The sequence below is a fragment of the Lissotriton helveticus genome, chromosome 6 (genome assembly GCF_964261635.1).
Source record: "Lissotriton helveticus chromosome 6, aLisHel1.1, whole genome shotgun sequence".
Taxonomy (NCBI): domain Eukaryota; kingdom Metazoa; phylum Chordata; class Amphibia; order Caudata; family Salamandridae; genus Lissotriton; species Lissotriton helveticus.
The window spans coordinates 2,489,321-2,504,044 of record NC_136067.1 but is presented as its reverse complement, the minus strand read 5'-3'; the positions used below and the strand labels follow the sequence as shown (position 1 = coordinate 2,504,044).

The window sequence follows — 14,724 nt, the reverse complement described above, 5'->3', positions numbered from 1 at the left end:
CTTTTGTGCTATTTCACCCTCTCAAATAGAAGTACTCCTGTTGCTTCTGCTTCACCCACTTCCCATCTGCTCCTTGGTTCTTACCCTACCCCTCAGGGTACATGAAATATGTTTTCAGTTGTGTGTGCATACATCATCACGTGTGCACCTACAGAATGACGTGGCCGACCGCAGCATCCGCGTCTTTGTGCTTTCTGGTTTTTTGCCAATGCTTCACAGCATCGACAAATAGCATTTTGCTTATCCAAAAGATTACACTAACACATGCATTCATGTGTTCACACAAGCACTAAAACAGCGCAATTCGCAACAACATTTGCAGGGCACGATCTAGGCAAAATGAGATTTGTAGCCACTGACTTCAACAAGCATTTGCAATGCAATAGGTCTCGCATTAGGAAAGTTTGAGCTATTGGTATTGTAAATGACAATTTTTTTATTTATGTGTTGGTTTTGAAAATAGCGGAATTAATAGCTTTGTCATTTACAATGCCAATAGTTATAACTTTGGCAAATGTGACACCTATAGAATTTGTATTGCAATATGTGTTGTATTTAGATGACTTCGATGTATTGATATTACAAATAACAATGTATTTTAATTTTTTTTAATAATTAATACTTAAATAAAAGTTATTGTAATTTATAATGGCAATAGCTTAAACTTTTGTAAATAACTTTTGTGAAGATTATGTTCAGTGTATTTTATTGTGACGAAAATCCAAGAAGTGAAATATTAACATCTTTTTGTGACATTTGTAATAAAGCTTGAAACATTGAAAAAACATATTTGAACCAGTTGTTGAATGGTTGCACAGATTGATGCTGTGGTGACGCCGAGTGATGTTGTGGTGGCGACGAGTGATGCTGTGGCGTTCAGTGATGCTGTGGTAGCGCATAGTGATGTTGTGGTGCCCCTGAGTGATGCCGTGGTGGTGCTGAGAGATGCTGTGATGATGCGATAGATAGATAAAGTGAGGGCGATAGATAGAGTGAGTGCGATAGATAGAGTGAGTGCGATAGATAGAGTGAGTGAGTGAGTGAGGGCGATAGATAGATAGAGAGATAGAGTGAGGGAGATAGATAGAGGGTGATAGATAGATAGAGTGAGGGCGAAAGATAGAGTGAGGGTGATAGAATGAAGGCGATAGATGGAGTGAGGGCGATCAATAGATAGAGTGTGAGGGCGATAGATAGACTGAGGGTGATAGATAGATAGATTGATAGAGTGAGGGGCGATAGATAGATAGATTGATAGAGTGAGGGGCGATAGATAGAGTGAAGGCGATAGATAGAGTGAGGGCGATAGATAGAGTGAGGGCGATAGATAGATAGAGTGAGGGCGATAGATAGATAGATAGTGTATTTATGTGGCACTGAGTGGTATTTGGAGTGTATGTTACATTGAGTGCAGTGTAATTATGTGGCGTGTAATGTGGCACTGAGAGGTATTTGAAGTGCATGTTGCATTGAGTGCAGTGTATTTATGTGGCACTGAGTGGTATTTGGAGTGTATGTTGCGTTGAGCACAGTGTAATTATGTAGCATATAATTATGTGGCACCGAGTGGTATTGTGTGGAGTATATGTTGTATTCAGTAGAGTGTAATTGTGTGGCGTGTAATTATGTGGCACTGAGTGGTATTGTTTGGAGTGTATGTTGCATTGAGTGCAGTGTAATTATGTAGCATATAATTATGTGGCACTGAGTGGTATTGTGTGGAGTGTGTGTTGCATTCAGTAGAGTGTAATTATGTGGTGTGTAATTATGTGGCACTGAGTGGTATTTGGAGTGTATGTTGCATTGAGTACAGTGTAATTATGTGGAGTGTAATTATGTGGCACTGAGTGGTATTTGAAGTGTATATGTTGCATTGAGTGCAGTGTAATTATGTGGCGTGTAATTATGTGGCACTGAGTGGTATTTGGAGTGTATGTTGCATTGAGTGCAGTGTAATTATGTGGCGTGTAATTATGTGGCACTGAGTGGTATTGTCTGGAGTGTATGTTGTATATAGTAGAGTGTAATTATGTGGTGTGTAATTATGTGGCACTGAGTGGTATTTGGAGTGTATGTTGCATTGAGTGCAGAATAATTATGTGGCGTGTAACTATGTGGCACGACCAATGCAATTCACACCCATGTGCAGGTCCTGTGTTACCTGCACCTCCTATCATCAGGGAGCTACCAGGGGGCAAGGTAATAGCAGCAGCATGAGGGATCTCTCAAAGTGAACTGTTGGGCTTTTTTCATTTCACTGCTGCATCTGATAGTCGGTGTGATCTTGGGCATGACAGCCTTCAGCAAGCAAAGCCAGAAACGGCGGGGGAGTGGATTCCTTTGAAGTCTGATGCCGGCTGCAAGCAAACCAGCAGTGCGGAGAGAGGCTCACAGGCTGCCAGTGGTGTGCGATGAGCACGCGCCTGCACACATGCACTGTAGGCAATCCGCCTGGAAAAGCCTTTGGAAGCATTTTTTAAAGTCCCTAATTAATATCTTGCCAAAGCATCGTTAACACGATGGCTTAGGCGAGACCTAAAAAAATACAACGAACAAGCATTAGAACCGGCAGAAAGAAGTTGCCAGCATTGTAAGGACAAAAAAACTAGAAGATCTTTGTTATGTTAATTCATTTTTATCACAGGGTTGTTCATTTGTACATAATGCCTTCTTGGTTATATATAAAGGTAACAAAAATTTGCATAACTCTCTTTTTATTATAACTTTTCAACATACTGCACAGCACAGCAGCCACACTGCTCTACAACATAGTTTAAAGACATTTGCAAATCCAACAACTCCAGCTAAACACTTACAAGGTCCCAAAGGCGGGACCTGTTGGCTATGCCAATGCTTGTTAAATTATAAGTGTTCATTTATTTCGGTATTTGTTTCAAATATAAATGCAAATATAAAGGATTGGGACTGGAAGCAGATTGGAGTAATGGTACCACGTTGGACAACCATTCCGGAGGCATCTAATGCAAGCAAAGAACTTATTAGCTGTGGGAGCAAAAAGTTGTTCCGAAATCAATGCAAATGCTCAAAGGCGAGCCTCACGCGCACCGACCTTTGCTTTTGCAGTGAAAACTCATCAAGATTAAGACAGCATACAAACTCGAATCATCGCTGTTTCAAATAGAAATGTTATCAGGGTTTAATATAATCTTGTATTGTTAGGAACGATACGCTGGATGTTGTTTCCCCTTAGGGCAATACTCTCCAAACGATATTTGCATTTGCCTGTGTGAGAGCAATCAAACCAGACCTTATTGCACTTTGTTTTCTTTTTGTAATTTCTATATTCCCTGTACCAGGAAATTTCTATTGCCTCTGTTGTGCAGGTACAAATGTATTAACCCCTTCGACGCTCATGACGAGCTCAGCTCGTCATGAACCGCGGGATTCTGCATTTCTTAGCGCACAGCGGGGAAAATGCGCCACATCGATGCGGTTAAATGCAAAGCTGCTTTGCTCTTCTTACAGCAACTAAGTGGCCAACATACCGGTTACTTGGTTGGCCGTTTTTTGAGGGACATTTTACGTGTGAGAAAGTGTGTTATTTCAAAAACGAACACTCAATTCTTCTTCCACCTTATGTCCTGGCTTTTGTGATTGTATTACATAATTTCACGTTTTTAGAACAGGTCTTTTTTTTATGGCTTTTGTGCCTGGTATTTATATTATTTTTATTGACGCATTTTAAAATATTTGATTGTTTTTATATTACTTGTGGTGTTTTAAATCATGTACGTCTTATATGATCATCTGGGAAATTATTGGATAAAGATTATTTTGAGTTTCAATCTTGTATTGCTTAATTACAATGGAAAAAGTATCCACATGTTCAAAGTATGTGCTGTAAGGATACAAATGATGCAAATTATAAGTTTACTTTCGCTACAGTGTGTGTTACTTATTCCTGGTGTCCTTATAGGTGGCTGTTTTGGATTTATATTTATGTTACACACTAGATCCAACGTGGGCATGCATATAACATGCACTCTACGTGTACACAAATTTTTGTGCCAAATTTGACGAAAATCTGAAGATTTAAAAGGATTTTTTTATATCTGTCGGCCATCTTTGATTTCGATTAGACTATATGACGTCATAGGCAAGATCCACTTGAGGTCTTGCTCTTATACGATTACTAATACAAATTCGAGTGTCTACCATTTTACAGCATTCTATCACAAGGTGAATGATTTATGTTAGAAAGCAGGCTTAGCAGCCGTACTACATGATATATTTAACATCCGATTGAAGCATACTTAACCTGGACTGTTCAGTGGGAGTCTATGAGAATGTATGGAACCAATCACAGGACTCCTATAAAGTAACCTCTTCATTTCCTCTTAGGAGGCACATGATCATAAGATTCCACTGTAGAGTTTGCAACAAATCAATTACCTACTTCCCTCCAAACTGTTCCTTCCGCCACCCACACCGAGAACCCAAATCACCAATAAAAAAAACATCTTCCCCCAACACCCTACAAACATCAAATTGAAAGTAAAGAATGTTTCACCATTAAATCCAACATGGGCATTACGGACTAGGGTAGCCTGAATCCACCAACCGAAGGCTACTCACGCACCACTTGCTGCAGCTCAAGAACTGTATCTACCCTCTCCCATCTTACAATGTTGCTTTACTGTTCTTGAGCCGAAGGTCTGAAGCTTGGTGCGGTCCCACATTTATAGTTTCCTGTTGAGTCACTGCGTTAGGTCAATAACAGGGCTCCACAAGGCAGCAACAAGAGACAATCGCATTCCCAAATACAAGTTTAGCACACATTTGAGAGTTCCAAATTTTCATAAACAAGTCCCACACAGTCTGCAAATACTGTCCTTCAATCAGTTACAGTGTTGCTCCGTTATGACCCCAGTCGGCTCCCGGTGTTTTCAGCCACAGCTACAGGCAGATTGATCGCAGGACCGGTTTAAATAGCCCCACAAACTTTCAATTCCTGGCAAGAGTGGAAATGGATCCATTTTTTATTTAGATCAGGAAGTGAAGCATCTCTCTTAAGCGTGGGATCTCGGATAAGCGCTCTTTGGCGCCCCTGTGTGCTTCCAACCCGCAGCATTTCTGCTTTGCTGTGTTTCTAACTGGTTGACCTGCATCTTTCTACTGCTGATATGAGGAAGGCATTTTTTTTTAATTAGCTTTGAGTATTCCATGAGAGTGCATCAATTTCCACACTCTCTTTGAAAAATAACAAAACACTTGAAGCTAGCAAAACAAATAGCTTCAATGGGGGAGATCAGTTGGCATTGCGGATGCTTGTTAGTTTTTGCACGTCTTCACTTGCAACGTTCAGGTGTCTTATGTTGTAATGTTGCTCGTCCTCCTTCATGAGGGGTTTCGTTTTTCAGTCATGTATAGAGAAATGCATTAGTTGGCACGGTTTTATCTGCAATGTAAAGCACCTTGAAGAGGATACTTAATTGCAGCAACAACCAGTGTTGATTTGGGTTAGAAAAATATGATCATATTTGAATATATTTTTAAATCAGCAGCCTCGTATATACCTTTTCTGAGAATTTAAGATTGATTCAGTGTTGTTAGTGAGCAGGGTTTTGGCCCCATCCATGTGACAGAAAAACAGCATTTACAATCCCACCGTAGAGAACCTTGGAAAAGAGAGAGCTTGTACCAAGCATTCCGCATTTTCTTGGCGATGAAGGCCATGAAGAAGACAATGGTAAAGCTTAGAGTTTCTTCAGTGCACTGAGGATCATGTTGCAAAGCACTTTATCTGAGCTTTTTTGATTAGACTGGATACAATAGTGAGTTATTTATGAGTTCAGTTTTAGGAAGGTCCTTGAAGCCAAACTTGGATATCTGAAAAAGTCTGAGGCAGGCTCTTTCAGGGACAAACAAGTTCACCTGATGAATCAGCATTCTAATTATTATAAAATCCTATTTTTCTGATGTAGAAATAAAAGCAAATCATTCACTTGAAGGCTTTGTCACATCCAGAACTTCGAAGAGGCTTCTTGCCATTATGTGTTAGCTAATGCTTTTATAAATGCTCTTTTATTGAATGCCTTATCACATTCAGAACGCCTACAAGGCTTCTCCATAGTATGGTTTTGCCTGAGTCCTATCAGCTGTACCTTTGAGGTGAAAGCCTCAGATGGGTTCTCTCATGTTTTGACAGATGACTCTTTTGTCTGAAAGCCTTTCCACATTCAGGACATTGATACGGTTTCTCACCAGTATGGGTTTTCTGGTGAAGTATTAAATGATACCTTCGGTTGAAAGCCTTATTACATTCAGAACATTTATATGGTTTCTCGCCAGTATGTATTCGCTGATGACTTGATAAAAGAGCTTTGAAGCTAAAACAGCGGTCACATTCGGAGCACTTATATGGTTTCTCGCCAGCATGGGTTCTATGATGATGTGAAAAATAAGACTTTCGACTGAAAGCCTTGTCACTTTCTGTACATTTATACGGCTTCTCGCCAGTATGGCTTCTCTGGTGAATTATTAGATAAGATCTTCGTGTGAAACCCTTATTACATTCAGAGCATTTAAATGGTTTCTCACCAGTATGTGTTCGGTGATGATCTGTAAGAAACTGTTTTAGCTTGAAAGATCGATCACATTCTGTACACTTGTATGGTTTCTCACCAGTATGGGTTCTCTGATGATGTATAAAATCTGACTTTTGACTGAAAGCCTTGTCACATTCTGTACATTTATACGGCTTCTCGCCAGTATGCGTTCGTTCATGTACTGATAACTGCTGCTTTTTACGGAATGCTCTGTCACATTCAGAACATTTATATGGTTTCTCACCCGTATGTATTCGCTCATGCATAGATAAATGTTCCTTTTTCTTGAAAGCCCTTTCACATTCAGAACATTTATACGGCCTCTCACCGGTGTGAATGATCTGGTGTCTTACTAAATGAGGCCTTTGCCTGAAAGCCTTGCTGCATTCAGAACATACATATGGTTTCTCACCAGTATGGGTTCGGAGATGAATTGATAAAAGCTCTTTTAGCCTGAAAGCGTTGTCACATTCAGAACATTCATATGGTTTCTCACCAGTGTGGGTTCGGAGATGGACTAATAAATATTCCTTTGTTTTGTATGCCGTGTCACATTCGGAACATTTATACGGCTTCTCTTCAGTGAGACTTCTCTGATGGACTAATAAACTGTAATCTGCAGCAGAAGCCATGTCACATCAGAACATTTGTGGATTTTCAGGTGGATTCTTGGTTGTACCTGCATATTACCAGTATTGTTGAATTCAGAACATTTTCCAAACTTCCGCAGTTTTGTGGCTCCTATCTTAAGATATTCATCTTCAATTAATAAAATTGTTGAATAATTCAGAGTATTTATATTATGTCTTCTGCTATTAATATCCTTATTTATTAGTATTTTGATGTTCTGTTTCATCTCTTTACATTGAAGGTATAGTCATGTTGTACATTTATGTAGCCTGTTTCACGGGCATTCCAGCTAACAGACTCACGCTCCACTCCAGGTAAAGTGCAGGCATAAACATACTTAGATCAGCTCTTTGGTGTGCGGTGCCAGTGGGTGTCTGAAAGAAATTCTTCGCATTCAAAGTCGCTTTCACATTTATGAGAAATACACATGATTTTTCATAGATGAAAATCTTCAGTTTGTTTCTCTTTTTATTTTTCAGACTTGGTGTCTCCTCGATGCGGCTCTAGTGTCCGATGTCTGAGAAGCTTCTTCTTTGATTCTTGAAATAAATTCAAGGGACTTCCTTGTTCTGTGTTTCCGAATCTATTTGAACAGAGGACTTCCTTATAGACATTTAAGGTTTTTTTACTTTCTTTCTGTGTTTCAATCACCTGTCAGACTGGGGAAAAAAGAAATCTAGATTAGGGCTGCATGAGAATAAACTTCTAAACAATAATTAACACTTTGGGTCTGATTCACAGCGCAGTGGATTGATGGGTACTTTGGTCACAAACCTGACAGATATCTGGTCCACTTTATATATATTTATTAGGATATAATGGAGTAGTAATAGGACAGAGGGGATAACCACACATTTGTGACTGAGTCCCTGCCTGTCCAACTCTAAACCAAGACCATGTTCTATAGCCTTATAGCCTGCCGTAGAGGGCTATACCGGCTATTAAAGGCCCTCTCCAGCGTTAAAGGCCCCGAGCCGAAGGCGAGGGCCTTTAACAAGGGAGAGGGACTTTAATAGCGGTATAGCCCATCTACGAAGGGCTATAAGGCTATTAGAACATTCTGTCACTAGAGGACAGAATGTTCTAACAAAAAAAACAAAGCCTTATGGGAGCGTGAGGGGATTTGAATCCCCTCAGGCTCCCTGAAGCCTTTGTTTACAGCCAGAGCTGTGAACAAAGAAACATTGGAACGTTGGAGCTCCAGGCTTATACCAGCCATTAGAAGCCCAGAGCACGCCATTGTTTTCAATGGAGCTCCCAACATTCCAATGTTCTAATTTATGTTAAATAGAGTCAATGGCAGCCCACAATGGAATGTGAATGAGTAGAAGACACAAAGCTAATAAAGGACGTCTCCTTCTCTGATCATATGGGATTAACTAGTGTTGTGTAGTTCCTATAAAACCTATACAGGATCTGCACGTTTGGACAATATACACTGCGGGCTTGTTGTGCAGACTGATTCCAGATACCCCCTCCGGATATGTAGGCCAGTGTATCAGCTAGCTCACAGTGCCACTAGAAACTCCTCTTACCAAGGAGAGAATCGTTCTTGGCAACTATCGAACATGACAACCCTGATCCCTCAAGACCGTGGAAACTTGTGCTCGCTTAGTCTCGGAGAGATACACAGAATAAACAGTAGGGACGTCTTCAATAAGCATTTATTAAACAGTTGTTACTAAAGTGTAAAATAGGTGTGCTGAAACAACCATTAGACAGTAACAGATATAGACGATGTTTTTCTAATTTTTGTGTAATGAACTCCGTGCGCATATTCATGGCGTCCATTTTGTATTCAATGGATGTGAGGCTTTGGCGCATATTTAATAGCAATGCCTTTATATCCTAGTCCTGTGTGGGAGCAGAGGCAGGGATTCCCTCTTCTCTTTGTGAAGCTGTACCCTCAGTCTCGCTGGGATCGTTCTTCCAGGCAGGAAAATGCAGCTTAGATTTCTTGCCCTCTGTTTGGCGCATGGTGTGTTCCACTGCGTGGCGCAGACAGACCCCCCCCCCCCCGAGAAGCCCAGCAGGGGTTGTTCACTGTATCTGACTGTACTGAGGGGTTGGGTGAGCAAGGAGGCTAAATTACACTGCCCCTCTGTTCCTCAGCGTGGTAGTTTTATGATCAGTCTATGTCATCCCCCAGGATAGCATCTCTATCCAGGAAATTAAGGATTTTAGTAATAACTCGGTGCAGCCATGCACCCAGGAGGGCAGCCTCACCAGAGCCGTATGGGTATGTTCTACAACAAAGGAGGAGGAGAGAGACGACGGGGAAACAGTTGCCCTAATCAGTTGAATGAGGAATTTGTCCACTGACACCCTCGCAGCCTTCAGGAAACCCACAAACCGTAGGCTGCCATGATGGGCACGGCCCTCCGCATCCTCGGCCCGCGCAGCCCGCTACTTAGTAACGTCGTGAGCATGGCCACCTTCTGCTGGAGAAAAGTTGCGATATCTTCGACATTAGATACCCTGGTCTCAGTTTCTGTGATCTTCTCAACCCCCTTCCGTAGATTTTCACACAGTACATTGACATGTGAGCCACCGCACCAATTTTGGCATCCAACATGTCCCTCGATTGGGTGATGGCTGCCAGCAGTGCTGCGTTATCGGGACCGGCATTAGGGCCTCCTCCCCCGGGGATCAGCCACAGCAGCCCTAGTAAATTGATCCATGGTGCTTTGCCTTTTGTCATGGTGAGACTACTTCAGGTGCCCAATCAAGACAGTCCAGATGTTGCAGGAACCCCTGACCCGCCAGATCTCAGTCCCAAGGGTGCAGCACGAGCAGTCAGTAAAGGAAAGCGGACACAATTGTTGCTGAGATGCTTACTCAAATAACGGAGCCAAGAAGGTCATGTAAGGGAACTCCAGGGTATGGGGAGTCACAGGAGCAGGACTGCCCGCACCACAGGCTTCACCAAGGCCCCACTCAGCCGCCATCGCGATCAGGAGTCTGCCTGCAGCAAGGACAATCAATCAATCAAGGGTTTATAAAGCACAAGCTACTCACCCGGAATGGGTCTCAACACGCTGGTGGAGAATAGGCGGGAGGGGTGTTCTACGGATTCCGGAGGTTCACTGAGTTCCTTCGAAGAGCCACGTCCGGGAGACTCCTGAGCGCAAGGGGCTCCCAGTCGGTGCTTTTAGCTGGCTCACCAGATGGTTGTAATGGATATAGGGGAAAGATTATTCAAGTGGCAGTCGGGGCTCTAGCAAATGCGGCCATCTTGGGTGTTGGCTAGCCACGCCCCCTGTTCTGCTTTTCTTGATCAGAGTTACCGTTGCGAGGGCGAGCTGGGCCGAGCAGAGAGAGCGCTGGGGAGCGTGGAACACAAGGTGGTGGTTCAGGTTTGCGGGTCCGGTGTTGTGGAGGGCCTTGTGTGCATGGGTAAGAAGCTTGAAAGTTATTCTCTTCTCGATGAGGCGCCAGTGTAGGGCCCGCAGGTGTTGGCTGATGTGGAGGTGTCGCAGTAAGTTAAGGACTAGTCTAGCCACGGCGTTCTGGAGTTTGCAGGTGAGGTTCTTGTTGATCACAGCAGTGGGGTCTGCTGAAGGTTTTTTCAGGAAAGGGTTGATCTCAGCGTGTTTCCAGTCGTCGGGGAAGGAGGTGGTCTCGAAGGGGCGGTTGATGATACGCTGAAGCTTGGGGCGCTGATCTGCGGCTTTGCCGTTATTGTGGTGGGGGCAGGGGTCCATGGGGGCACCGGAATGGGTATTCTTCATTTTCCTCCAGTGCGCAGAGGGGTGCCGGTACTATAAGGCCGGGGCCCTTCGGTGCGCAGAGGGGCGTTGGCAGTTTAAGGCCAGGGCCCTTCAGCGCGCAGAGTGGTGCACGTACTTTAAGGTCCGGGCCCTTCAGTGCGCAGAGGGGTGCCGGTACTTTAAAGCCCGGGCCCTTCAGTGCGCAGAGGGGTGCTGGTGCTTTAAGGCCGGGGCCCTTCAGTGCACAGAGGGGTAGCGGTACTTTAAGGCTGGGGCCTTCCGTGCGCAGATGGGTGCTGGTACTTTCATGCCAGGGCCCTTCAGTGCGCAGAGGGGTGCCAGCACTTTAAGGTCGGGGCCCTTCGTGCGCAGAGGGGTGCTGGTACTTTGAGGCCGGGCCCTTCAGTGCACAGAGGGGCTGGTATTTTAAGGCTAGGGCCCTTCAGTGTGCAGAGGGGTGCTGGTACTTTACGGTTGGGCCCTTCATGCGCGGAGGGGGGGCCGGTACTTTAAGGCCGGGGCCCTTCGGTGCACAGAGGGGTAGCAGTACTTTAAGGCCGGGGCCCTTCAATGCGCAGAGGGGTGCCGGTACTTTCAGGCCGGGGCCCTTCAGTGCGCAGAGGGGTGCCGGTACTTTCAGGCTGGGGCCCTTCAGTGCGCAGAGGGGGGCCGGTACTTTAAGGCTGGGGCCCTTCATGTACAGAGAGGGGCCAGTATTTTAAGGCTTGGGCCCTTCAGTGCGCAGAGGGCTGCTGGTACTTTAAGGTTGGGCCCTTCATGCGCAGAGGGGGGGGGGCGGTACTTTAAGGCTGGGGTCCTCCGTGCGCAGAGGGGTGCAGGTACTTTAAGGCCCTTCAGTGCGCAAAGGGGGCCGGTACTTTAAGGCCGGGCACTTTGATTCGCAGAGTGGTGACAGTACTGGGCTGTCAGTGTCGATGCCCTGGGCTGTCAGTGTCGATGCCCTGGGCTGTCGATGCCCTGGGCTGTCGGTGTCGATGCCCTGGGCTGTCGGTGTCGATGCACGGGGCTGTCGGTGTCGATGCACGGGGCTGTCGGTGTCGATGCACGGGGCTGTCGGTGTCGATGCACGGGGCTGTCGGTGTCGATGCACGGGGCTGTCGGTGTCGATCCACGGGGCTGTCGGTGTCGATCCACGGGGCTGTCGGTGTCGATCCACGGGGCTGTCGGTGTCGATCCACGGGGCTGTCGGTGTTGATGCACGGGGCTGTCGGTGTTGATGCACTGGGGTGTCATGGAGCCCCGTGGCTGCTGACCACACCAGTAACAACCTGTTCCTAATCACCTCACTTCCCAGACGGCACCACTTTTCTAGTAACACCCTTCTCATATCCCCCCCACCCTCCTCCTCCTCATTTTCCCAACATGGCCACCACTCGAGTTAAAGATGGAATTAATTGCTACAAAATCATTTATCTTTCCAACCAGACTAAAGCTTCAGTAAAACGATTGAAGCATAACACTTTTGAATGTTTCCCCGATTCCCTTTTTGTTGATCAATTTTACAATGGTCGTTTTGGGAGGCTCAAAAACAATTTCATTTTCTTCACTCAAGACACCCCCTCTTGGTCCACCAGCTTATACAATTCCCTTAACGTCACCTCCTCCTCTCCTATCCCTCATGGGAAACAACTAAAAATTTCCCCCTCCGCGTGTTTCAACGGCTCCCTCACTAACTCACTCTATAACAATGGTACTGTCATGATCCAAGGCAAAGACACCTGTCTCTCTCTCTCTGACCACCTCTTACCCTCCCTACTCCCCTCCTCTGCGGTTATCCCCTGACTCTTCATCTAGCTCCACCCTTTACTCCCTTTCTCCTCCCCTGACCCCCCTACACTCCAATAGGCTGCACCCTCGAGAAGCACAGGTTGGCCCTCTTCCCTCCCCCTCCCCTGTGCCCTCCTCTCCCATTCCTCCACCTCACAGTATACCCCACCTTCATCACTTCAGCCTTACCTCTAGCTAATACGCTCCTCGTCCAATCTGCACCGTCCCGGTACTCCCCCCTATTCCTACCTGCCACCCCCCTTTTTAGTCCACCTCTCCTCCAACCTTCTCACCCAGTTAACTTTCCTTACTCTCCGCTTATTCCTCCCTCTCCCCCTCTTCTCTACCCCCTCCTCCCCTCGCTATATACCCCGATTTCTCCTCGATTGGGTGATGGCTGCCAGCAGTGCTGCGTTATCGGGACCGGCATTAGGGCCTCCTCCCCCGGGGATCAGCCACAGCAGCCCTAGTAAATTGATCCATGGTGCTTTGCCTTTTGTCATGGTGAGACTACTTCAGGTGCCCAATCAAGACAGTCGAGATGTTGCAGGGACCCCTGACCCGCCAGACCCCACCAGATCTCAGTCCCAAGGGTGCAGCACGAGCAGTCAGTAAAGGAAAGCGGACACAATTGTCGCTGAGATGCTTACTCAAATAACGGAGCCAAGAAGGTCATATAAGGGAACTCTAGGGTATGGGGAGTCACAGGAGCAGGACTGCCCGCACCACAGGCCGCACCAAGGCCCCACTCAGCCGCCACCGCGATCAGGAGTCCGCCTGCAGCAAGGACAATCAATCAATCAGGGGTTTATAAAGCACAAGCTACTCACCCGGAATGGGTCTCAACGTGCTGGTGGAGAATAGGCGGGAGGGGGGTTCTGCGGATACCGGAGGTTCACTGAGTTCCTTCGAAGAGCCACGTCCGGGGGGCTCCGAGTCGGTGCTTTTAGCTGGCTCACCAGATGGTTGTAATGGATATAGGGGAAAGATTATTCAAGTGGCAGTCGGGGCTCTAGCAAATGCAGCCATCTTGGGTGTTGGCTAGCCACGCCCGCTGTTCTGCTTTTCTTGATCAGAGTTACCGTTGCGAGGGCGAGCTGGGCCGAGCGGAGAGAGCGCTGGGGAGCGTGGAACACAAGGTGGTGGTTCAGGTTTGCGGGTCCGGTGTTGTGGAGGGTCTTGTGTGCATGGGTAAGAAGCTTGAAAGTTATTCTCTTCTCGATGGGGCGCCAGTGTAGGGCCCGCAGGTGTTGGCTGATGTGGAGGTGTCGCAGTAAGTTAAGGACTAGTCTAGCCACAGCGTTCTGGAGTTTGCGGGTGAGGTTCTTGTTGATCACAGCAGTGGGGTCTGCTGAAGGTTTTTTCAGGAAAGGGTTGATCTCAGCGTGTTTCAAGTCGTCGGGGAAGGAGGTGGTCTCGAAGGGGCGGTTGATGATACGCTGAAGCTTGGGGCGCTGATCTGCGGCTTTGCCGTTATTGTGGTGGGGGCAGGGGTCCATGGGGGCACCGGAATGGGTGTTCTTCATTTTCCTCCAGTGCGCAGAGGGGTGCCGGTACTTTAAGGCCGGGGCCCTTCGGTGCGCAGAGGGGCGTTGGCAGTTTAAGGCCAGGGCCCTTCAGCGCGCAGAGTGGTGCACGTACTTTAAGGTCCGGGCCCTTCAGTGCGCAGATAACTGAACCACCACCAATTTCACCCCCTACTGTTTCCATCGAGCCACCCAACCTTCTGTGCTCTGCCCTACTCTCTCTGGAAAATAAGCTAGGCTCTCTTATCACCTCCATCTCCCAGCTTGTAGCGACCATTTCACTTTTAAGCTCCAAGATTTCCACTTTTCCATACACCTCAACTCCTTTGGAAAACTCTCACCTTCCCACGAGATTCACCTTGCCCCCTCACCCCATTATAGCCAAGCATAACCTGTCGTCTGCAAACATCGTTAACTCACACAAGCCCTTGAACGCCACCCTTCTTCAACTTACATCTCCTAGTCACCCTACTATCTACACTATTCCGACCATCTCCTCTG

The 14,724-nt window shown here is 46.3% G+C and overlaps 1 protein-coding gene across 2 annotated transcripts in view; it reads right to left on the bottom strand.

Moving 5' to 3' along the window:
• Nucleotides 1-3,603: 3,603 nt before the first annotated feature.
• The window catches only part of LOC144762105 (uncharacterized), a 59,287-nt gene continuing 48,166 nt past the window's right edge, over nt 3,604-14,724 (bottom strand). For both annotated transcript variants that reach the window (XM_078647227.1, XM_078647226.1), the window contains exon 2: nt 3,604-7,858. In XM_078647227.1, the coding sequence (XP_078503353.1) occupies nt 6,116-7,201 (1,086 nt within the window). In that variant the 5' untranslated portion in view covers nt 7,202-7,858 and the 3' untranslated portion in view covers nt 3,604-6,115. The remainder of the gene's footprint in view (nt 7,859-14,724) is intronic.